Source organism: Stegodyphus dumicola, chromosome X1 (assembly GCF_044657685.1).
Source record: "Stegodyphus dumicola isolate Sdum_Otavi_A_Nest chromosome X1, ASM4465768v1".
NCBI classification, from domain to species: domain Eukaryota; kingdom Metazoa; phylum Arthropoda; class Arachnida; order Araneae; family Eresidae; genus Stegodyphus; species Stegodyphus dumicola.
Genome location: NC_140780.1, coordinates 18,092,574 through 18,119,950, shown reverse-complemented (window position 1 = coordinate 18,119,950; position 27,377 = coordinate 18,092,574). Strand labels below are relative to the sequence as shown.

General features: G+C 33.4%; 1 protein-coding gene across 3 annotated transcripts in view; it reads right to left on the bottom strand.

Moving 5' to 3' along the window:
• Nucleotides 1–27,377, bottom strand: part of LOC118186366 (uncharacterized) — a 99,015-nt gene that overhangs the window by 35,736 nt on the left and 35,902 nt on the right. For all 3 annotated transcript variants that reach the window (XM_085808413.1, XM_085808415.1, XM_085808414.1), the window contains exon 3: nt 23,929–23,985. In XM_085808413.1, coding sequence (XP_085664539.1) covers nt 23,929–23,985 — 57 coding nt within the window. The remainder of the gene's footprint in view (nt 1–23,928; nt 23,986–27,377) is intronic.

The following is a 27,377-nucleotide window of genomic DNA, read 5'->3' as shown; positions in this document are numbered from 1 at the left end:
GCCAAGCACTGTTTTGTTTAAAACAGGCTCCTGGGAGCCGTGCCATGAAAGGTAACACATGTGGCTGAAGGATGTCATGGACGTACCATTCACCCCTAATATTGATCCATGGCTGTCATTGTGCCATGGATCAATATTAGGGGTGACCATGTATCATAAGCAATGGTCACCCCTAATATTGATCCATGGCACACCATGTATCGTAAGCAATGGCACCCCATACCCCATACCGTAACACCAACTGTGGGAACGGTGTGTTGCTGTAAAGTGAAGGCAGGACTGAGGCATTCACCACGGGCCCTCCACACACGAACATGATCGTCTTCACTGGTCAAATCGAATCTAGATTCATTGCTGAAGATGACCCGGTTCCATTCCGTTAAAGTCCAATCCTATCGTGCCTGACACCACTCCAAACAGAGAGGTTGATGTCATTGGCAGCACATGTAATGGGCACCGCGATACCAGATGTCCTTCAACCAGGTGCCTTACAATGGTTTGGAAAGACACAGGGGCCCATAATGAAGCTGCTGCCTGTGTCTGGATAGTGGAAAATGAGGCAGTTGACTCTACACGTGCGTGTTGTATGATGTGCCTGTCTTCTCGATGACTGGTCTGTCGAGGGCGTCCTGAGCCTGGTCACTATGTAAATGCCATCTCTTTTGTTCACTGGTTCCAAAATTTCCTCACAGTAAAATCAGAACGGCCTACCTGACGAGTTACTCGCCGAGCTGACCTCCCAGTTTCCATCATCTCGATGATTCTCTTCCTCTCGAACTCTTGACAGCTGCTGATAATGGCTTAGATGGCAGCAATTCTATCTCAGTGTTTCCTTAGCAAAAGATTAAGTACACTCAAACAAGCTCTGCTTACCTGTTTTATTCTCCAAGAAGAACTAAGTTCAATGCCCTATGCACAAACATGCTGCATTTCTAATCATTTGCATATCTACCTGACATGTACCTTCATGCCAAGTTTCATTACAATCCCACAATTATTTCTTGGTGCACAAATTTTTATGGCAATGAGTGTATATATTTGACAGCAAATAAGCAGATACATGAAGGGAAGTTCCCCATGAAACAGAAATGCTTAAAATTATTAATGATTAAGATACATGCAACTTAGATTTCAATAAATGATACACCTTGAAAAATTTTTACAGAAACTTGCTATTCTAAGTTAAGGCCATAAAACACCTAACTTCTAAAGAATAAATCATATGCAGATAATTAATGTTGCATGAAAAACAATCACAGTTTTGGTTTAAAAAAACCTTTAAAGTTTTATAGGAGTTCTCAAACTAAATGCCTTTAGCTTTCAATACTTACTCAGTATAATGACAGCAATCAAATTAATTTTATTTTTCGATTGAGTTGAAAGAAAAATTTTTTACTTTCCCAAATTTTAATGTAGTTTGCAAAAGTTAAGGCTAATTTATTAGCAGTTTTGTATATTTGAAAAAGAAGTCTTCCTTTTCAAATGCAATGAATTTCTAAAGAGGGATAAACAAGCATGAGCTATAATAAATCTATGCACCGATTATCCACTTTAGAGATGTAATAACCACCACTGCTACGTGGCAAAAATTAAAGTCAATATACGAGTGCTCCAATTTGAGCAGCAAATTGTATCTTCTAATTTCATTCAAGAATAAGTTATAGACCATTACAGATCATAAGAAAATTTTCTTGATTGCACGCAAAATGTATGCTTTGTATTGTATTGAATTAAGAGTTTATAATGAAAGTGTAAATCTCTTACTAGAAAACATTAGTTTTTATTGCCAGGTTCATACAGTTAAAAATTACTTCATTGAAAAAAAAAAAATTTTTTTTTCCAGTTGCACATGGCTGCACTTTTTAAAATTATTTCAAAAATGTTTTAAACTGCAAAAATTTTCTCTTTCATGTATTTATTTGCTTTACTTTCGCAGTCTATTTTTATTTCTAGCCTGTTGGGATTGGACAAGTAAGGCACAATTTTTGGTTTAATTTATATATATTATGTTTGACTGCATATTTGTTAGCTCAGAAATAGGCTTATTCTTTTGCAACTCTCAGTGTACCAACTCCCTGAAGAATATACATCTGGAAATTAAATCCTTTCCTTTTATTTGATTTTGCCATTTTATACAGTGGTGTTTGCAATATTTATCATTTCTTTTTCAATTGTTACCAAATTGAGTGTGATATTTGAATTTACATTGAAATTAATTATGAAGAGAGATACATAAACATGTTTCTAATATCATTAATATTATGAAGTTATTAGAAATTCCAGCAAATCACATAAAATGCGAGATTCAAATATGAGTTTTGTTTTACATACAGAACTCATGGTATATAAAGTATATGGTAACAAAAATGGATCCCTCTTAAAATTTTTAAAATATTCATATAAGGGATTCTCCAGTTAAAATTGCAAAAGAAGAATGCCTGTAATAATATTTGATTTATAAAAGCTTATAAAGAGAAAATTCTAGGATTTCAAAGTCTCAAATTTCACCTGCATGTCACAATATTTATGTCATTTGATGATTTTGATGTCTGTGAAAGGAACAGAGTATTGCCAACTATTTGCGAAGCAAACCAGTAAATATTGTAATAATTTCTCCAAAGTTTCTAGTTAAGTTTCAGCACATAACAAGAACTGGAATTATAAAATTATCATGATTTACCAGTGACTACAATATATCAAATCAAGATAAATGATGAAATTTTTACAATTCTCTTCAGAAATAAATAATAAAACATTAAGAACTACAGTGGTTTCAACAGCAGATAAAAATTAGTATTTTTGTAGCCTGCCATCTTTGGAGCAACTCCCCACACAAAAATGGAGTTGAAAGTACGATGTTTCATTTTGATCTGTTGCAACAAACTGGACAATACTTTTTAACTGGATTATGTTAGGCCATATATCTCCCTGCATGTGATGTTACTTATACTATTTTTGTTACATTGTAAAAATAGATAACAAAGCTCAACTTTTGTATCTTTCAACAACAGAATTTCAAAATGAATTACTCTGTTGGAATAATTCATCCAAACAATAAGCTTCAATTAATGGACAAACATGGAAACCAAAAGTTGCACAAGAATCTGAAATATTAAGCCATAGAATAATATTAGAGTCAGTATTGGCTACCAAGCACTTAAAATCGGGAAGGAAGTAATGGTTTTGAGATTAACATTAAAGTAGTAACTAAAAAATAATTGTTTGCACCTTTTCGAGAAACACTTCATGACATTCAACATATAGACTCTAAATTATGAAAGTTCTAACCCCTCCCACAAATTCACAAAACTTAATGATGTTTCAGCAAAACGGAAGGCAATGTCAATACATAAACTGTCAATGACAGTCCAATTTTGAATAAATCAAACTTCTACTTATGTATAATAAAAAGCACTGATCAGCTTTTTATGATGTTTTAGATAGGACTTTGAAGATATTTAGCACCTGACATTTCTTCCTTAACCATTTAACAGTTCCACTTGTATGTCATACGGGCAACTGTTTTGGTGCAACCTGATTTGCTCATAAATAGTACAGGCATCTGATTTCTGAAGTTTAGTTTCTAACAATCCCATATTATTTAGTTTGATTTACTTTGCTTCTAGATTGGAATTACCTGACTGTAAAAGCAAGTTTTCAGGGTTTTATTTCCTCCCTTCTATTGAATTTGTAGTGAAACATCTGCTTTCTCAAAGATAAATTGTACTACATTTGCTAAATATGTCTCTTAGTAAAGTTTGAATACAAATTAAGAAACTTTTATAATCTCATTATTAAAAGCATGTAAAATAACTTTTAAGTTTATTCTACTGTAACCGCATGTTTTAATTTTCATTTGTTCCTTGTTTCAAAATAAACCATACTGAGATAGAATATTAAATTATAGCTCAAATTTCCAGATGTGTAATACATGTAAATTAATCAACCACTTAGAAAAAATACCTTTTGTAACTTCCTTCCTTTCTTGTAACCCTAGCAAAGCCAAAGCACATGCCAACCATGGCCAGAAACGATATACAGTGGAACCCCTCTTTTTCCCCTATTCTTAATCATTATAACTCTCTCTTGTCAGCTTGTATATATCTTTAATGTATCCACTGCTTATTAATTTCGTGAAAATTGGAATAAATGTGATTTGTGTACAAACACATATTCCTACTATTAATGGTTACACGATGAAACATCCCTCACTTTAAGATTTTATTTTGGAGATTTAACCTGACTGCCAGACCAATGAACAAAAGGTAAGCAAAGTTTGCTATCTTCATTGGTTATTAAACTGATGATTCAAGTCTGTAAATCCCAGAACTAAAATAAAAAAAACTTTGCATGTAATGTTTAAACCTTCTGAAGCTGTAAAAACAAGAATTAATAATGGTGCAGTCAGGTCTTAGATTCAATGCAAATATTAAAACTGAATTTCAAAAACTATGCTACTTGGAAATTCAAGATTCAAATGCTTTTACTACCTAATGGGCTGGATGATCTTCTTTCTTCTCCCCCACTCTCTAAACCTGACGATGAATTTCTAAAGAGGGATAAACAAGCATGAGCTATAACAAATCTATGCATTGATTATCCACTTTAGAAATGTAATAACCACCACTGCTACGTGGCAAAAATTAAAGTCAATATATGAGTGCTCCAATTTGAGCAGCAAATTGTATCTTCTCGGAAAATTACATTCAGTAAAAATGCCTCAAGACTGTGATATGATCGCTCACATCACTCATATGGCAAACTTAGTCTAACGACCGAAAGCTATCAGTGAGAACATTCCGGATCAGCTTGTAGCCACACTTTTGTTAGTTTCAATTGCCGAATCATAGAATAATCTATAACTGCCCTAGAAACCTAAGATGAAACTTCCAGCTGCAGATCTTGTAAAAATAAAATATGTTGACAAATACAACAGAAGATTACAACAAGCAGGTCAAAGTTCTAATTCTTCAATGGTGTTTAAATCTGCAATAAATGTTAGACATTCTAATACCGTCCAGGGAAATTTTGTACTTTTTGTAAATGCAATGTTCATACTCATGAGCACTTAAATTACAAAACAAGAATAACTCAAAATTATCTATCATCAAAAGGATAGTAATAAATATGTGCACATATTCTGATGACAGTAGTCTATATAAAATTGTTGTAAACAAAAATCCAGATAATGTTAATATTTCAGTAGAATGTCAAAATAAACTGTACAAAAATGTGGCATTTAAAGTTAGGCCATCAAAATTATGATGCAATTAGACAACTAGTAAGAGAAAATCTTATGGAAGGAATAAAATTAGATAAAGCACACTCATATAATGATAGAAGGTCAGAATGTATAAAGAATAAAATACAGCAAATTCTTCATTGGAAAGCCGCTTGTGTTTGCACAAGCAAACCACTTTAATGACACAGTGGCATTTGCAGACATCTGTCACTTCCAAGTATTGTGGGAAAACTATTGCATAATCCTTATTAATGATTTTACTAAATACACTGTCATATATTTGCTGTCTAAAAGAAAATATGTCTTAGTAAATTGGTTTAGAAAGTTACTAAATTGTTATGGTTAGTTAGTAAATTGGTCTTTGTTGGTATAACAAACAATTTGGAAGAAACAATACAGACTCTCCGAACAGATAACAGCAGTGAATATACAGACAAAAGTCGTTAATCCGCACTCGTCGGGACTTCGGCAATTCCGGATTATCGATTTTTCTGGATTATAGATCATCAGTTTAAATCTGGTAAGATGGCATGCAGAAATTATAAAATTAAAAATATGAAACCGTAATTTATGAAATAAAGAACAATTATGATCTAAAGAGTATCAAAATTTACAAAAAGAAAAAGCTTAATATTTATTTGTTTACTTTATTAAACATTTCTTTCAATGTAAGTTGTTTAAGTTGCTTCGTTTCATGTGATAATACTTTCTCTTTAATTCTATTAAACAGACATAATTTCTTGTTTAGTTACAAAGTTCCGCTGTTCAAGTCCTATAATTGCTATGTCGAGAATACAGACTAATTTGTCAATCGAAATTTTTTTTGTTTTCAATAACCTCTGTGTCACTTTCTTCACTATCGGTAGCAAATTATAATGACTAAGAACTTGATTAAAATCATATCAAAGATGGAGTACATCGAGATGAAATACTACATTTAGTAAGGAATTATAAGCCAAATAAAATAAAAACATCTGTCCTGAAGATAAGGATAGTGCTGACAGATCAACTTTCATTGCGCACCGCGTCGTTTCCCTCCCCCCGCAGAGCAGCGTGAAATTGAAAAACATATTTTGGAATGATTAGATAATCAAAGGATATGCCTTTATCCATTTTTTGCAGCAATTCCACTTTCTGTTTAATGGACTTCGAAACATACTTTCGCTTTGTAGATCCTTTACATATTAGTAAATATATATCGGAAATTCTATTTGACATAATCGAAAGTTCAAGCATACTTTTATAAAACTGCTCTAACAAGTCTGCAAAAAATAATAAGCCGGATCCAATTCGAAGATTAAGGAACAACGCAATCTGCAACATTAACTGAATTAGATAATTTTAGCTTAGTTCATACCGTCCGTTATACATTAAACGAGCATGCATAAATGTATTATGAGCATGCACACACGCATATTCGCGACGCATGCGCAGAAAGTTTGTAGCTTTGAGGTCTGGATTATAGATCATTCCGGATTATGGGTGTCCAAATTAACGACTTTTGACTGTACTAGTAGAGAAATAGAGGGATTTCTATCAAATAATGGCATCAAACATCAACTGAACTGCTCCTTTTTCAGCTCCTCAGAAGGCTGTGAATGAAAGAAAGAATAAAAGTCTTATTGAAATGACCAAGTGCCGGCTGTCCCAAGGCTAAATTTCAAACAAATTCTGGGGCAAAGCTCTCAACACAGCCAATTACACCCAAAACCACCTTCCAACTAGAGCTTGTGATAAGACTCCCTATAAATTATGGAGTGAAAGAAAACCTAATGTAGCTCATATGAACCAATTTGGTTGCACATCCTATGCATATGTGCATAAAACTGAAAAACGTTAAACCAGAAAAGCAACTGAAAGAACTTTTGTTGGTTATGATCAGTGTTTAAAGGTGTACAAAATCTGTACAGGCGAAAACCGCATAATTGTCAGTAGAAGAATAAAATTTCTCGAAAAATCATCAGCGAATGAAAGTACTGAAATTTCCCTCCATCCAAAGGTTGAAGGTAATGAAAATGATGAAGAAACTGCGGGGGGGAAAAAAAAAAAAAAACCCTACAATTATATCTGAAAAAGAGCCAAGATGATCAGAAAGGAAAACAGGGAAACCATCAGAATGCTTTAACAAACGCAATTTATTTAAAAACACACCCGAGAATTTTAAAGACTTGAATAAGTTGAATTTCAAAGCGAAAAGTGTTTACTCGCAACTGACTAAGAAATCAATTCCTTATCCAAAAATAAAGCTTGGGAATTAAGCTGAGCTTCCTGTAGAAAAGAAAACGTATTGGATGTCGATGGATTTTCAAGCTGAAATAAAACGAAGGCAGAACTGTCATTTGTTACAAGGCGTAACTAGTCGCAAAAGGTTATAGTAAAAAATTTGGAATGACTATGGCCACATCTATCTTTGCACCATTAGGTCAACATACAGCCATCAGGAAACCTTTCTTGCTGTTGCAGCAGATGGTAAAATGCACTTGAGTTGTATAGATGTCACCCCAGTATTTGTTTAGGCACACATTTTCAAAACTAGACAGCAACCACAGGCAGATGCATATTAACTTGCTTGAGCTATGTGGCCAGAGTAAAAAAAATGATCTTGCATTGCCTTGGGTGTTTTTGTTTTGTTTTGTTCTTGTTGTTCTTTCCTTATTCAATATGTTTGCATTGATACAGTCCGCTTAAAATTTTACTTTATTACATAGGTTCTAGACTATCTGTTGGTCCATCAAGCCTATGCATTTTGTGATTTCAATTTAATTTATCTGGTGTTATTCAGAAGAATTCGCTTAGTTCCATTTTGCTGGATTAAATTCTACTGCGATTCCTTTCAACTTGTGGTGAGCTCATTTTCTACTGTGATTCTTTCAACTTGTGGCGAGTTCATAATTTCTTTAATGCAATTTGTGCATTTCATTGGCTTATAGTTCATAATGTATTTATAATGGAAAGTTTAAAGACTTTACTTGATAAAAAAAAAAAAAAAAAAAAAAAAAAAGAGGCAGTTAAATTCTCAATCACCTGCTTAAACAGCAAAACTCTAGATGAAATAAATAAAGTGAATTTTGCTAGCTTAAAAGTCAGAAGAAATAGATTTAATTCTATAATAGGGGAATTAAAAGATATTTTCGCTAAAAGATGAAATTGAGATGTACTGTGTGGAGAAAGAGGAATTGTTTGAAATTAGGGTTTGTACACATTTCTGCACACAGAAATTAAGGACTTTTAAGGACCAATTAATGAAAAACAATTAAGGACCTATAAGAAAATGGGAATGGAATGAATTCAATTAAAAAAATTACCTATGCTGAACATCACTTTTGTAAAACCATCCTAAAAATAAAATAGATCCATAAGCAGGATACATTATTACAGTACAAAATCCGTAATCCAGACATCCATTATACGGAAATGATCTAAAATCCGGACCTCAAAGCCACAAACTTTTTTTTGTATGCTTTACGCATGCACGTTTAATGTCTAACGGAAGGTATAAGTTAGGCTCTGATTCTAAGGCATTTCAGTTAATGTTGTAAATTGCACTGTTCCTTAATCTTCTAATTGGATCCGGCTTATTATTTTTTGCAGACTGTCAGAGCAATTTTATGAAAATTAAGCTTGAACTTTTGATTATCTCAAAAATTCCTGCTCCAATTCTGGAGCTGCCAAAGGATCTACAAAGGGAAAGCATGTTTCAAAGTCCATAAAGCAAAAAGGCTATTGAAGAATTTTTGAAATTTTTTAGCATAAAACCTGCTGTGTGGAGTATCACAAGATTATGGGAGGATGTGTCTCCAGATACATTAAAAAATGCTTGGCATAATTTATGGCCAGCTACCATATTTCATGGAAAGGACGATGAAGATGATAGCCATGTATTTGAAGGTTTTCGGACATCGCACACTAAAGGTGAAATTTTCCAGTTATTGGATTTTGTAAAGAAATGTGGAGAAGTGGTAATACACGAAGATGATATAACAGAAATTTTTCATTGCAACGACAATGCCCCAATCATCAATCAATTTACGGACGGCGAAATCTGTAGTATGGTTCTACATTCAGAAAATACCGCTTCCGATAGTGAAGAAAGTGACAAAGAAGTTAATGAAAACAAAATAATTTCGATTGACAAGTTAATCGGTATTCTTGGCACAGCAATTACAGGACTTGAACAGTGGAACTTTGTAACTGAACAAGAAATTATGTCTGTTTATAGAATTAAAGAGAAAGTATTAGCACAAAAATATGAAGCAACTTAAACAACTTACATTGAAAGAAATGTTTAATAAAGTAAACAAATAAATATTAAGCTTTTTTTTTTTTTTTTTTTTTTTTGTAAATTCAGATACCCTTTAAATCATAATTGTTCTTTATTCCATAAATTACGGTTTCATATTTTTAAATGTATAATTTCTGCATGCCATCTTACCAGATTTAAATTGATGATCTATAATTAGTCTATAATTCGGAAAAACCTCTAATCCAGAATCACCTAAGTCCCTACGACTCTGGATTATGGACTTTGTACTGTATTAAACATAATTATTCATACGTTTGAGAATAAAATACACTTTATGAAATTTATCAAGTAGCATTAAATACACTCTTTTGCAAAAAACTCGAAGCATCAAGAAGGACTTTTGCGATCGTGACAAAATTTGGTATGCCAAACCATCCTGATTGAACATGCAAACGACCAGGAATTGCAATCATAGCGCGCATTTCTAGTGCGAAATTCGCAAATTATAAAACCGGTAATAGAGGTGGAAAATTTATCTTTTTTTTTTCTGTCATTGTAATTCCGTCAAGAAGCAACTAAAGATGCCATTACAACGATATCGAAGACCTTACAGACAACTAAACAACTTCGAACGTGGTCGCATTGTAGGGTTGCGTGAAGCTGAGTGGTCATACTGAGCAACAGGCTGCCACCTGTAGCGTACAGACACTGCTGTGCAAAGATGTTGGCAGCAATGGTTGCTACAAGGAAATTGCCGACGAAATGAAGGCTCTGGAAGGCCAAGGAGCACAAACGTGAGGCAAGATATAATGATTGTTTGCCAGGCCCGGTATCATCGTCGACTTTTCAACGCACTAGTCATGTCTATACATCCCGTGGTACCGTCCACCATCTCACTGCACTTGTCTGAGGTGGGATTACACTCACAGAGGCCTTGAAGAAGTTTGCCTTTGACCCTACAACATCGGTGGAGTCATCTGGAGTGGTGTTGCAGCCGATCATCATGGCTGCCATCAGGCTAGCATCGTATAGTGTTCAGCAATGAGTCCCGCTTCATTCTTGAAGCAGATGACTACTGTGTTCGTGTCTGGAGAGGACCAGGCCAATCAGCCTTTGTTTTACAAAAGGATACAGCCATAACCCCTGGTGTAATGCTGTGGGGTGCTAATTCTTATGACAGAAGGTCATCTTTAGTCATTTTCCATATATCTTTAACAGCTCAACGATATGTTGATACCATCCTGTGGTTGGTTGCATTACCTTTCATGGCAAGTCATCCTGGGGCTATTGTCCAACAAGATAATGTCAGGTCACATAACGTTCCCATATCTCTGGACTGTCTCTGTGCGGCTGATACTCTTCCTTGCCACCAATTGAGCATGTCTGGGGGATAGTAGGCTGCCAGATTGGAGAGCCAGAAAAAATCGCAGATCTGGAGTGACAACTGATGAATGCCTGGCAGAATGTGTCGCAGGATGACATTAGGAACCTCTACCAATCCTTTGCCTCAACGAATTCAAGCATGTATATGAGCTATGCACATATTCAATTTCATGAAATACAACCACTTCCTTTACAGGGCTTCGACTGTTTTTGCAAAAGAGTGTATTTTACACTCATAATAACTGGACATATTTGAAAGAAGATAAGTGACATTTTATCTAGGTTTTATTAACAGTTAGCTTTATTAAGATACAATAACACGCTGAACAAATATTAATTTAGAAGTCAAACAACAAAAATCAGCACTATATTTTCAAAGGACTCGTTTCGATGGTTTTACCGAACCATAATCCTCAGTTGCAAAAGCGCAAATGAACAAGATAAGATATAATGATTAGATAAGATACGAAAGTTTGGGCAAGAGATAAGCTACTGGCGCCATCTGTTGATGAAACCAGAACTAAAACATAATGTCTTTAAAGGCTGAATGCAAAGATGAATTTGAATTAGGGTCGTTAACTAGAACAGAAAGATTTTTTGAATGTGAAATGCCTCTAGAAAATCCAGTTCATCAATGGAAGATGTCTTTTGAATAATTTTGGCAGCAGTAAAATTGAAAGTGCGATTTTCAGACCAACAATGTTGGGCAAAAGAAGATTTCCGAGTTTCCTTTTTTCTTACATATGCCTCGTGTTCCTTAACGTGAAATTTTAAGGCTCTCTTAGTTTGGCCAATGTAAATTAAACTGCACTGGCAAGGAATCCTATAAATACCCCAGGAATTCATATCCGGAATGGGGTCCTTGAGTATAGAAGTTGGAATTTTATTGATGGGAGAATAAACAACCCGAAAGTTAAATTTCTGCAAAATATGTGCAACTTTATAGCTAATTGATGGAAAGACGGGAATGACAACAGAATTTCTATAATCTCCTAAAGCAAGAGTGTGCCTTTTGGTGTGTTCAGATGAGAATTTTGTAACTGCTTGATTAATAATATTAGGTGAAAAGCCCCTGGTAATAGCTATTGCTTTCAAATAATTTAGTTCTTCATTAAGGGATAGTTTGGAGGAGCAAATTTGAAGAGCACGGAAAACATAGGAATAAAATGGAGCTAACTTTCGTTTAGTCGGATGACATGATTTGAAGTGTGGTGGAAGGCAAACTGATGAAGTTTTAAGGTAAACCGTAGTACTGAAGTTGGATGTGTTACGTGTGACGAGAATGTCGAGAAACAGAAGAGAATTGCAAGTCTCAAGTTCAAAAGTGAACTGAATAGCAGGATCAATGGAATTCATTACTGAAAGAACTTTATTGAAATCACCCTTATTACGTTCAAACAGGGTAAAAGAATCGTCTACATAGTGGAACCATACCGGGAAGTTTAAAGTTCAAACAATTTTGATTCATAATAATGCATGTAGATAAATAAATATCAGCCAGGATGTGACTGAGGGGGCTTTCCATGGCTAATCCCTCAGGTTACAGAGTTGGGTGAAAGAAATTAGCTCATCAATTTCGATGCAAGAGAAATGAAATTCGTGAAGTCTAGTTTCTAGACATCTCAATGCACCCTCCACTGGAACATTGGTGAATAATGATTTTACACAAAAAGAAACCATGAGTAAATTTCTAGGAGAAATTTTTTTAACCTTTTTTACAAACTCTATTGAATTTTTTATGATGTAAATGTTATTGTCTAATAGAGTTGAAAATCTAGAAACTAAATATTTAGCTAACGGATGCAAGGCAGTAGCTAAATTTGATACGATAGGGTGGAAAGGAATACCACTTTTAGGAACTTTTTTTTAGGAAGGCTTTTAGGAAGAGCATATAATCTGGCACAATTTGCAACAGACGGTATAAATGAATGTTTTATTTGTGAAGATTTGATCACAGTTTTTATTTTTGACAGGTCTGAAGGTGAAAGATCTTTAGGGATCGGATTATATGGTCCTTCGTTTAAGAGTTTAGTGACACCATCGATGTAAGTGTTCTTATCCATGACGACTATCTGATCACCTTTGTCGGCTTTTGAAATGGTAATATCCGGGTTAGAATGAATTCCGCGCATTGTAGCTCTTTCTCTTGTGGTTAGATTTGGTTTCAAAGGTTTATTATTGAAGTTCCCATTATGAGCGATAAGATGCCTAATCATTTCTTTCTGTGAATCTGAAACTTTACTGAACTTGAAAGCTTTTTCAATAGAAGCCAAAATCTTTGGAATCGAGGGTTTAGAAGTTTGTGAGAAGTTAAAATTGTATTTTAGAATTCTCTCTTGTTCTTCTGATAAACTAACATTAGAAATATTAACTATTGGCTTAATGTTTACAATGGGAAGATTTTTTGAATTATTTGAACAGGAATACTGTAAAAGAAGTTTCCCGAATTTAACTGCAAGGGTGTTTTTATTACTGTTAACTGCATTCTCCTTTCTAGACCAAGACTTTTGTTCAAGGGCAGTGAATTTTGGATATGAACTAGCAAGTTCCAGATGTAGCTCATGTTCAATTTTGGATAACTGTTGACGTGTATCCCTTATGATGGACTGAAGTAATGCTAGCTTGCAGTTTAACAGAATTCTTGAAACGCGACTGGAAGGTTTTTTTTTTGATTTAAATGAAACTGAGGATCAAAATTTTTACATTTACACTTAAGTAAAAGTCCAGATGATTCAGGAAATTGTCGTTTCAGGTGCAATTGAGTGAAACGATTAATGGATGAAGGCATGATAAACAATGCAGAAAATCAAACTAAATTAACTAACCAATAATAAAGCATGCATAAAACAGCAGAAAAATATTTGCAACTAAAATGCATGAAATCAGATGTTGGAAAAAAGGAAACACAGAAGTCTTCTGTTGCCCAACATTGTTGGTCGAAAATCACACTTTCAATTTCACTGCTGCCAAAATTATTCAAAAAACATCTTCCATTGGTGAACTGGATTTTCTAGAGGCATTTCACATTCAAAAAAGTCATTCTGTTTTATTTAACGACCCTAATTCCAATCCATCTCTGCCTTCAGCCTTTAAAGACATTATGTTTTAGTTCTGGTTTCATCAACAGATGGCGCCAGTAGCTTATCTCTTGTTCAGACTTTCTTATCTTATCAAATCATTATATCTTATCTCGTTCATTAGCGCTTTTGCAGCTGAGGATGATGGTTTGGTAAAACCATCGAAACTAGTATGTGAAAATTTGAAAATATAATGCTGATTTTTGTTGTTTGACTTCTAAATTAATAGTTAGCCTTATGTTGATTTTTTTTAATGTCTCATTTTGTTACATACTTGCTCAGCCTAGGGGTTTAGTAAATAGTAAGTAGATTTTACGTCAAGCGGCATAGGTTAAAATGAGATGTAAAACCACAATCAGCATGTTTCAAAACAAATGATTGGCTGTTGTCGCTCCTCCTGCTTGCCTAGAGAAAGACCTGCTAATCAGAACAAACTGAAAGTCCTGATGTAAGCACGGTTTGCAAGTTTTAAAAGTTAGCTGGGCTCTGTCTGACACAGTTAGAGTCGTAGCTTGCTGTAGAGTTCCAGGGGTTGTAACTCAGTTAATATACTTTATGGTCCTAATAATCTACTGAAGCACCAGAGGTGATAAGTTGTTTTGTATTATTTTAAGTCTCACTAGATGCGAAGAATAGGTTTTACATGAATTTTTACTTTTTTTGTGTTTTATCTTGTGACCATGACAAGGGTTAATGAAAGGCAATAACTTGCTTTAAAATGCAGAGATAATTTTTAAGGGTTATAAGTTAGTTATAAAGAATTAAATTAGGTATTAGATAACCTTACTCATTATGGATATACATGGACACTATTAAATTTTATTTATTTTTTAACAATATTTGTTAAAAAAGCCATATTAAAATCACAATCTAATAAAAAATTTCACAGTTTAAAATACATGTAATTTATGACTTTGATACTTAAATGATAGTAGGATAATTACACATTAAAAGCAACAAAATATTGGTTTTGTAGCAACAACACTCAATATTTATGTGTCTTTTTAATTTGAAGTCTTCCCAGACATTTTGGCTCATTTATATTGATTTCCTTCTCTTTAAGCATCTTTTCTAACAATCAGAAATTTGTCTCAATACGCAAGAGAATGTTCTCACTAACATCTGCGTATTTTATCTCGTAACCAGTCAACCTCTCCAAAATGTACCTATGAAGGTTTACTTGATCTGGTAAAAGTTAGTCCAAAACCCTCTGGACAGATGTGAAGCAAATTATCGCTATGTCTGAGAGTAACTACAAAGTCAGACAAATGTTTAAATAAGCTTCTTATTTAAAAAGAACTTAGAACATAAAGACATGTTCTTATGCTAACAAAATCAGTTACAACTTGTGGTGATGTAATTAAACAAGAAGAAACAAATTCCAACTAAAAATATGAACTAGTGATCAAAGACTATAGAATTTAATTTCATTTTAAACTGCCTCAGTAACTCTATCGTCATAACAAATTCAAATGTCGGCAGTGGTAATGTAAAGACGAATAATTACAAATTATGAAAGCTGGCAGGAAATAATGCAAGGAGCAAGTGGAGGTCAAAAACACACTCGTCTTATATTCCAAAAACCTAAGTTCAAAAACTGTCTAAGTGACTTGCATTATGGTGAAAAAATATAAATGGGAAATTAAAGGCTGAAATTGTAAACAACTGGGTGATCTACATAATAATCTGTACATCTGTACAATATCTTTGAAGAATAATTTCTTCTCTTAATGTATTCAGTTTCTTTCTTCCACGTTTCCTTTCAGTTTAGAATTTTTGGATTTAATTAAAAATTTCTGTTATTCTAAAAACACTAAATGCATTTAGAATGTATATAGAGAGCTGCTAATTTTATTTCTTTAGTAATATGAACATTCAGAAGAAATATGAAATATATATGGTAAGCTCATGTTACAGAGCTTGTGTGGCAGAAATTTTAGAATTTAGTAACACATGGAGCAACCAAATCTATAAATGTCAAAACTTTTAGAATTTAGTGACACATGGAGAAACAGAATCTATAAATGTCAAAACTTTTAGAATTTAGACCAGGCATTGGAAGCAAAATTTAGAAAGGCACCAGGCAGCACAATTTAGGATCCACAGATTGCATCAGGTAGAAAAATATCTAGTGCCACCCCTGTATATGATGCACTGAGGCACGTAAGATGAATCGTTTAAATTGCTAGTTTTCAATTTCTTTATTAATAAAAAAATTCTTTTCTATAATGCCTGTCCATATGATAAGATTAGAAGTATTTTTGATATTTTCCATGCTTGTGTCTAGTGCAAAGCAGAGAAAATAAAAGGAAGATAAAAATATTAAGAAAAAGATTCTAGTATCAGAAGTAAAACTATTATGTTTTCATTGTTCTTCCAGATGTTCTCCAAAAAATAATAAATTACATATTAATATCATGGAGACATTTTTCTGGAATCTTCTAGAATCATGGGTCTATAAATCTTGCCTTCAAATCTTTCTAAACTTTCCAAGATGCAATGTCTAAAATTCTAAAGAAAAATTACCGTACCAATTCAGTAACAGCAAAAAGCCACATATATTTTGGAAAAAAAAAAAAAAAAAAAAAAATCGGAGGAAAAAAAGTGTAAAATTAATTTTAGAGAAAACTGATGCATATTCGGAATTAAAAATTTTCTACAGAAACTGATCTTAAAACTTTCAAAATGTTGACAAGTCTCCAAATTTAGAGCAATTTAATAAAAGAATTCACATAAGCCAAAAGCGAAACGTTGTTTAAAAGCTCTTCACTAGAAAAAATGAAATAATTTCGAGATGCTTATGTTTCACTTCTTGCTCAGAAACTCTACCCTGCCATTTATATTAGAAATAGGAACAAATTATCACCCATGAACGCATTCACCCATTCAAAAGATAACGAGATTTGTCAGCGAATTATCAAAAATATTCCTCCAAAATGCTAATTCACACTCAAAATGGCAGTCGCAAAAACAGAGAGAAATTTCAGATGATTAAAACTAAGGAGCTTCTACCAATCTTGGCCAAAATTAAAGACTTTTAAGGACCAAAAATCAATTCCAAAAAACTTAAGAACTCTTAAAGGATCGTACGAACCCTGGAAATGTATGATGAAATGTTAGCTAATTTAGATACAGCAATATTAAGATGTAAAGAAAGTAGAGTTGATTCTGCAGTTGTAACACAAACAGTGCTGACGAAATCATCCGATTCCATTGAAATTAAACTTCCCGTTTTGTCCTTACCTACATTTTCTGGTGCTATTGATGGATGGTTAACATTTTTCGATTTGTTTCACGCAGCTGTAAGAAAAAACCAAAGATTGTCTGAGGCTCAGAGGTCACAGCATTTAAAAGGGGATGCTCAAAACATAGTACAATCACTCTCTATTACTGACAGTAATTTCCAAATTGCTTGGTATTACCTTGCAGAGATATATTTTCATATAAACGTGAGATACTGTCTTCACTGATAAAAAAATTCTTAAAGTTGTCCTCTCTAGCTAGTTGATTCAAGTAAAAAATATCTATAGACTAATAGAGTCCCTGGATGTGAAAATTGAAAATGCAGCAGATACTATTCTCATGTTTATTGTGCAGTTTAAATTAGATCCAGTTACAAAAGCCTGGAGGAAGCGGTTCATTACAGATGATGAAATTCCTTCCCTGAGTGAACTATTGCAATTTCTTTCAAAATATGCTAGATCGTTAATTATTAACAATCCAGATTCAAAAAAGAACTTTTCCTAAGCAGGTTAAACTAGTGGGTTTAGGTTTTCAATCACAGCATGTTAACTGCTTAAGTCATGTATTGACTAAATGTGATGCATTTCTCATGTTGTCTGTCCAAAAAAAAGAGTAAATTTTGTAAAATCGAAAAATAGTTGCTTCCATTATTTAACATGATTTTACCTCTGCAGGGTTCTCTGCACAGAGATGTCACAAATGTAAGAAAGCCCTTCACACGTTATTGCATTTTGATGACACCACTGAAGGTAGCACTGATCCTCCAACAAGGAATACAACTAATCCATATGGTCTTTCTATGGATGCTAAACTGTTTGACCCTTCCAATTCTAAAACTACTAATTAATGCTAATAACTAATTAAAACTTCAATGCAAAATGTGAAACTGTTTCAAATTCCATTAGTTCTTGTTGCTCAGACTTGGGCTCTGATACCCATGTGCTACTATGTATGGCTCTAGTGAATGCAATGGATTCCTCTGGCAGAATTTCTACTTGTCATGCTCTTTTGGATACAGGCAGCAGGATACAGCCACACAAGCGATTGCCTAGAAAGGTAGAGTTTCTCAAAATAGAAAACAAATGTGATAATTTCATGTTTGGGTGCATCAAACACTCATACAAATGGTGTTTCTCAAATTGGGTTCTCCTCTGTTTTTTTTTTTTTTTTCATTTTTCAAATCCTGTCTACATGGCCAAGAAAATAGTGGGTCAGCTTCCGCATGTTAATTTGGATCCTTCTGGTTCCAAACACTTCAATGATCCTAACTTAGCAGATCCAACCTTTTACAAGACTGATATTCTTCTTGGTGCGGATATAGCACTTTCAATGCTTAAAGGTCAGACACTCACTTGGAGATGGCTAATTGCAAGCAGGGTTCTCTCATGTGAGAAAAATTCAACTGTTCAGGTTAATAACATTCAATTATCAGTGATAAATTGTTAAATAAATTTTGGGAACTAGACAAAGTACCTACTGTAAGCTCCCTTGAGTCATGATGAAAAAGTGATGAGTCTGAAGAGCACTTTTAAATCTATGCATTCTAGAGCTACTGATGGAAGATATGCTGTGATGTTGCCGTTCCATACAGCACCTTCTCAGCTCAGTGAATCCGAGACAGCTGCCCTCCCCAGATTGAAATACTTGGAAAATTCCTTATCTTTCAACAGTTAAAAATACTAACAATATAAAGATTTTATGCATGAATATCTATCATTAGAACATATGGAACTGATTCCATAATCTGAGTCTACGAAAACAAATGCATACTACCTTCCTCGTTTTGCTGTTCTTCATGATTCAAGCACTACAACAAGATTGAGAGTTGTCTACGATGGTTCTTCCAAGTCATCCCAATCTCTGCCACATCTAGGATTATGTTTGGCTTTATTGCTAGCAAATTTGTTGCTTGCACTCTTAAGAAACTTTCCTTTACCAGTTAAACACATCATAGCTTGGACAAATTCAACAATAACACTGGTATGGCTAATTTCTGAAACTTATCGCTGGCAATTGCTCGTCGAAAACGAGTGTCCAAGATTCAGACAATGATTTCTCAAGTAAAATAGTGTCATGTTTCAGGAATCAATAATCCAGCGGACTTAGGTGTCTTACCTTCTCAACTAACAAATTATAAAAAATGGTTCAGAGGTCCTAACTGGTTAAGCAAATCTATAGATGAAATACAGAACTTTTCATTTATAAAGACACGCTCTTCCTGAAACTGCCTTGAAAAAAGAAAAGATGAGTTTTAACACTAGTGCTTTAGGAGTTCAAGACCTGTTCTTATTTCAAAATATTCTTTGTGGTCCATATTACTTCATGTCTTGACCTACTGTGTAAGATTTATGAATATCTGTTCTCATTCTGAGAAGAAATCATTAGATTTACTAACTACAAAGGAGCGAGAAAGCAAAATTCTAAAGGTGATACAACGTTCTGAATTCCAGGAAGAAATTTTGCATTTACTTAGATCACTCCCCTTAAAAATGAGTAGTAAGATCCTTTGCTTAAATCCATTTCTAGACAAAGAAGGGGTTTTGTGTGTCGGTGGTTGTTTAGGAAATGTTAATATTCCGGAAAATGAAAAACATCCAATTTTTCTTCCTAAAAAGCATTTCATAGACGAATTGATTATTTAACTTTTCACCTAAAGTATTTACATGCTGCACCTCAGTTACTGATCTCAGTTATTGATGTGTGTTCTGAGGCAAAGCTTCTGGATGATATCTACTCAATCTTCCATTCAGAAAGGCCTTAACAATTGCTTTATCTGCCACAGATATAGACCCAAACTTGCAACACAAATCATGTCCAATTTACCTGTCTTACGTGTAACATATTCTAGAACATTTTATTGTATTGGTGAGGACTTCGCTGGACATTTTATGATCAAACACTGAACTGGACATGGTCAAAGTTCTTTAAAATGCTACATATGCAGCATGCTATCCATTTAGAAATTGGCAAAGATCTTTCTTCTAATGCATTCTTAGAATCCCTGAAATGATTCATTGCGAGAAGAGGTAGACCAGTAGAGACTTTTAGTGATTGTGGCACTAATTTTAAAGGAGCTGATAGAGAGATCCAGAAGTGTTTTCAAAATATAAATGATATGAATCAGTTCGAGCTTATATTGCCTCCGAAATATAAAATGTATCTTGAATCCTCCAGCAGCCTCTCATTTTGGCGGTTTGTGGGAATTGGCTATTAAGCAGATGAAACATCACCTTCATTGAAGCATTGGATCTGCCATACTAACATATCCAGAGTTCACTACACTCATCACTCAGGTTGAACCATGAAACAAACAAAAAGTACGATACAAACTACTTATTAATATAAACTCAAATGCCCACCCCTTTTCCTCAAAGTATGATCAAAGGAGGGATTGTTGTAAATTTATCAAGCACTTTGAAAAATATCTTTTATAACTCACTTCTTTCAAGTAACCCTAGCAAAGCCAAGGCACACACCAACCACAGTCAAAAATCCCATGACCCCCTTTTTTTCTATTCTTAATTATTATTACTCTCACTTGTCAGCTTGTCTATTTCTTTAATGTGTCCATCGCTTTTTATTATTTTAATCAAAACTGAATAAATGTGATTTGTGTAAAGATGCACATTTCTATTATTAACTAATACATGATTAAACATCCCTCAATATAAGATTTTATATCGAAGATTTAACCTGGCTTCTGAACCCATGAACAAAAGGCAAGTAAAGTTTGCTATCTTTATCTTCAATAAATACAAAACATAGAGCTATAAGCAAATAATTATTACTACCAATATGTGCTAAAAAAGTGAACATAGCAGGGGTATTTTATATAAGATAAGCTTAACGCTCATGCTTACTGGTGTGTAAAAAGCCAACATTACAATGTAATTGTAATCTTCTTATTCTTCTTAATTACTTAAAAATTTCTCTGTGTACTTTATTTTTGACATATAAATGCTTTTTTCAGCGTTGCAACTCAAAGAGGAGAATGAAATTCTCCGACTTTTCCAGGTTTTCCAGGTGTGGTTTTAAAAAATTCCAATCTGTTCGCATAGTGCACAGAGGTGTGGCTTAGAGGTAAATTAATCATGGTACCACTTGAAAACACAAAAATTTGCCAATTATATACGACTGTATATATAATCCCTAAAGCATTACTCTTATAACTACAATAGGAGTTGTTTTTGCCACTGAAGATTGAGATTATAATCTGCACAATCTGGATTAAAAAATGCCCTTTTTTGCAGATATTTTGCAGCTGTACTTTATATCTATTTTACAACATACATAAGCAAAATATATGTGGATTAAATTTCATGATAGTATGTCATCATCTGCTAAAACTGGTTTCAGGAGAAAATTGCCTGAAATTTGAAAGTATTATTAACTAACAATAAATAAATTTAGAGGGAAGAAGTACATTAAATGATACGAATAACATTGAAATAAATTACTTAAAAATTGAGTTACAATAATCAGCGATAGTTTGGCGAATATAGTCATAATAAATGGTTCACTTAGATGACCGATTACTATTTTTTATTTTACTACAAAATGACAAATAAGGAATTTATTAAAAAGAAAACAGTTTAAAAGATTTTGAGGTAAAATCTTAGTATACATTATGGCCCTGGCATGATTTTGCATATTGTCACCAACACTGAAAAGACCCATTTACTGCTTATCATAATGACGGCAAATCTCATGCCCACTGTATAAAAAGAATATGTATTGTTAAAAAAGAAGGGAAACTTCTCCGCAACAGTGGATCCGTCCCAACGTAGAGGGAAACAGCTGCGCATACGCGAAATTTGTTGCCAAAGCTCGAAACCAGCGTTCACGTTTATCAAGAGTTCATAAAACGAACATACACTCTTTTGCAAAAAAAAAAAAACTGAAGCACCAAGAAGGACTTTTGCAATCATGACAAAGTTTGGTATGCAAAAACATCTTGATCAAAGATGCAAATGACCAAAGTTTCAAGGCAAATGAACAGGAATTGTGATTATAGCGTTCAATTCACAAAGTATAAAACCAGTAACAGAGGCAGAAAATCTTTTTTTTTTTTCTTTGTTGTTGCTGCCATTGTAATTCCGTGAAGAAGCAACTAAAGATGCCATTAGGACAATATTGAAGACTTTACAGACAACTAACTAACCGACTTCGAACATGGTCGCATTGTAGGGTTGCATGAAGCTGGGTGGTCATACCGAGCAATAGGCTGCCACCTGCAGTGTACAGACACTGCTGTGCAAAGATGTCGGCAGCAATGGTTGCTACAAGGAAATTGCCGACGAAATGAAGGCTCTGGAAAGTCAAGGAGCACAAATGCAAGGCAAGATAGGATGATTGTTCGCCAAGCCCGATCCGCCCCAACGGTATCATTGTCGACTATTCAACACACTACAGCCACGTCTATACCTCCCGTAGTACTGTCCACCATCTCACGGCGCTTATATGAGGCAGGGTTATGCTTACTTGGCGCTTATTCGAGAGGTCCAGGTTCGAGTCGTGGTGAGGGCATTGCTCATTTTTCATGTTTCTTACTTCAAAAATCCTAATGACTCTCATAAAAGGTAAATTTTAATTATTACATCATTTCTTAAGTTAAATTGCTCCTGCACTTTTATTTTCCATAAGCTCTGCCTAGAATATAAATTATGCAAGTTTAAATAATGAGTAGGAATCTAAGTTTGAGAAACCTTCAAACATGACTTCTGCAACTCTTGGATTCTATGCACTGTAATGTTATGCTGATTGTCAGTGAGTCTAGCTTTTAATAATAATTGAAATAAAAGTGCAAATGATTAAATGCAGTTAGAGTGGAACCTTGCAATTACATACCAAAAAATTTCACCTCTGGTCTCCGAGGGATGAATGGATCTTCTAATTAAAACTTCTGGGCCTTTCATCTGGCAAAAATATATGCCTATTTCAAAAATCTAAATTTTTAATAAACCATTTCATTATATTTAATGCTAGTTGCAATTACCTATCAAAGTATTTTACTTTCTCAAAAGTAATCGGCAGATCGTCTACATGTAGGAATTTATTCACAGTGATAGGAAGAGAGAAAAAATGCCCAGGCACATATCTAGAGAAGATCAAGGCCATCCTATGCTGCTGTACCATTGAAAAAAAAAAAAAAATGTGCATAACAGTAAAACGTTTAACTTGTATAATGGTTGCACAGTTTTATTTCTCATGTGCTGATATGTGCAAAGAATAAAATTATATACTGTTGATGTTATAGTAGACTATGAATGATCTGTTTCAAACTAAAGTTGGAATGATAAAAAACATCAAAAGCAAATACTGAAACATTTGATTCTTTTGCATTTTTCTTTAAAATGTTCCTTACAATTATATGGCGTTTTAAGAATTCCTTACTTCTTTACTATAATGCTCTAAATTTGTATAATCATCAAAGTATTGGCAAAGAGAAATCTTTCATGTGATCTGTGCCAAAATTTTGTTGCATAGACAGGAAGCTACATAAATTAACGTTCTTGATGCTATTGACACCACCTGTATGATACAGATTTCCTATATGCTCAGAAGAGCAAAATTACTACTGAGCATTATATAAAAATTTTATTATACCAACATTAAAACTAATATGATTTACTAGAAAAATATTTTATTATGCTAACAGGATTCCTGTGAATAACTGGAACTTCAATTAATGAAGGTTTTATTATATGATAAACATATAGAGAATTTTAAATAAAACTTACTCATTGGAAAATCCTTTAGTTTCATACCAGTTTCAGTTCTTGAATTTCTGGATTTACCTAATATTTAAAAGAATTTAAATAAAGAAAAAGACATAGTAACAAACAGACAAATGCATTAAATGGCAATAATGCATTAACATACAATAAAGTTAAAATACAGTGTGTTGTACCTTAAGTATTTTATATCTCATTCGCCATCTGTTTTCATGCAAAGTTATTTCCTTTTCATACGATTAAGGACCCATATTTAATACAATTTTTTTAAATAATTTTAGGAAACCTCCATAAGATTATCACATGTTAAAGTTACAGCGAAGGAAAAAAGTACTTCTCGTGAATAATAATAAGTATGTTTTAATTTTTTTCATGCTATTAATTACAAATTTTGATCAGTTATGACAATAGGGATATATGTCCTATTAAATGGTACATTTCATGATTACAAATTTTAAGCCAGTCTGGGAATACCGAACCAAGATACTAAATGATTGAATACACTGATTGTATGACATAGATGCTAATCTTGAGTATGAAAAACTGGTATATGGGAGGTTTTCACAATCTCCAGCTATGTCATTTTAAAACAACTTCAAATGAACCGTTTGAATACAAAGGGAAATCTATGTCCCACTAAAAGTGTAAAAATTACTGTTGGGTTAAAAAGCATTTAGAATCTCCCGAGTGTTGGAAATCACCTACCAATATTTATGAAATCAAGACGCTGCTGTGGTCGTTGTCCACAAATGAACACAGAGAAAAGAACAAATATGTGTTGGCCAATGTGTAATGCTGGGTTATGCAAAGAAATGCTTTATCCTGCACCATAGAACACAAAATCTATTTTATATAATAAAGTTTTCGAGAATAATAGGTGTGCTTAAAGTAAGTCGATTGCTACGTGTGAGACATGCATTCCACCATTTACTATGGCTGGGGCATATGTAGCCCAGCCTTTGGCTTGAAAACTGTTAGTCAAAAAAATCCCAAATGCTAAATTTACCTTATTTATGACATATTTTGTTCACTTGGATAGAAAACGGGATAATTAAAAAAAAATCATAGTTAAAGGGTTAAATTCACTTTATAATCCATTATTCAGGTAACTGAGCTACTTATAATGTGATTCTCCATTTATAATATATTAATAGTTAATTAGATATTCTAAATTTCATGTTTTTTGGCTAATTTTATTTTGGTATTTACTTACAATTTTATACTGAGAAAATTCTGAATAGAACAGAACAGCTTTCATTCATCGGAGTTTTATATGATGAAATATGATGAAAATGTAATAATTAAATAAAACATTACTATGCATATAAATTTAGCAACTTGCACTTCAGTGAGGCAAGGCAAAATTAAACATGAATATTTATTGATTAAATATTAGTTGAATCTTTATAGAAAGTTCTACAAATGAACATACAGTACAAATTCTGAGATTTGGAATCGCTGCAACTTTAGGGATTCCAGATTTTAAACAGTTTAAATTTAGTAAAACATACAGAAATAACTAAATATAGGAAGTAGTTTATGAAATAATGAAGTATTAATGATCTTAACGGAATAAATCCTCAAATTTTGTATGTTTACAGTTTATGTGTTTCTTTCATTTTATAGGTATAATTTCTTGTTCAGTTACAAAATTTCATCTTTCAAGTCCCCTAATTATTGGGTCAAGAATGCACATTAAACTATCAATCAAAATCTCTTAATTTTTAACAACTTCTTTCTCAGTCACTCTCTTCACTGTTATACCTATATTTTCTGGATTTATCATCATGTTATGGATTTTGTTATCCATTAGTTGATTGTAGGGCAATTATCATGGCAATGCAACCTCTTCATTTATTATCATATCTCTACATTTCTTCACAAATTCTACTAATTAGAAAATATTGCCTTTTGTTTGCAGTATCTCTGGAAAGCTCTAAATTCATGGCTATTGTTATCATCGCCATGAAATATGATAGCTGACCATAAATCATCCCAAGTATTTAAAAAAATATTTGTAGACATATCCTTCCAATGTTCCACATAATAGATTTTACGTTAAAATATTCTTGAATGATCTTGCAACTGTTTAGAAAATTTGACATAGATTTTTCAAAAAACTATATCTATACTGCAGTACATGCAGCATTCAGACATCCATTGGTTGAATGATGGATATAGAGTCTGGAGGAAAGAACAAGAGAGAGACATTATCTTTTACTAAAACTCTAAGTGAAGTATGAGCCAAATAGTTGCTTATTGTCACTACAACTTTTGAATCATCTAGTAAACCAACCAAACTCAAATGTTGCCAAGCTTCGCCTGTGAAATGACTTTCAAAACAATCATTTATTGTTCATGCCTTCCATTTGAATGATAGATAATGGGTGTATATTTATTTCTTTAAATGCAGAGGTTGCGTACTTTTTTCCAGTTAAAAAACGCTTACATTTGCACATGCCAAAAACATTACACTCACTTTGGAATCTTCAACACCTGTTACGGTTTTTTTCTGCAGAGGTTGCCAAAGTTTTCCAGGGCACATATTGGCAGAAAAGACTAGTTTTGTCAGCATTATAAATCTATTTTGGAGATGAATCTTTGCTGTTACTTAATTGCCCCAAATTCAGTTGCTCCATATCAGCTGAAGCTTTTAAACCAGCGATTTTTAACTGCCTTATACAATGATGATGTTAAAATTTCGTTAACAAACTTATCAAATATGTGTCTAGTCCTTATGAAACTTATCGAATAAAGTCTATTTCCTTATGAAATGCCACACTACTGGCCGAGCGTTAAAGATCATGTAATGCTGGACCTGAGTTCAAACCAGGTGAATAGGTTGGCTGCAAGGTTGTTTTCTCATACCCAACGTGAACATTTCTTAAAAGGATCTCCACAAAGGCATACCTCCTCCTAGGAGATAGTCCTCGTATGCTTTGCCGTATTTAAATAACACATCTTTATGAAATATTTCGACTTGAGCCACTAACATTAGCCATACCATTGCTACAACACTGACTCGCCCATTCAGTCATCACTTTTAGCATTATGAACAATTTTTCATTTGTCAGTTGTGAGTGAGATGTCACGATCTCCAAAAAATTCAAAAAGTTTCTTTTTCTTATATTATAGCCTGCTGACTTTCAAATGTCCTATCATTACATAATTTTGAAACGGGTATGCTTTAATCTAATTTTTTTTCCAGCTATTTCACTGTTTGCTGGATTAATATCAAAACAGCTTTTGCTTTGCATATCTTGCAGAATTAGAAAATCTTTTTAAGCTTTAAGTTTGAAAACATAGCTATAACAATAATATCATGTAAAATGCAATAAGCTGTATCAAATTACAAAGGATATGAGTAATTTGCTATGTTATCTGAAATTAAGTTCCTTGGAATCTCTTTTTCCCTCCTCTGCTAATATGACAACAGAAGAAACCCAGTATGAGCA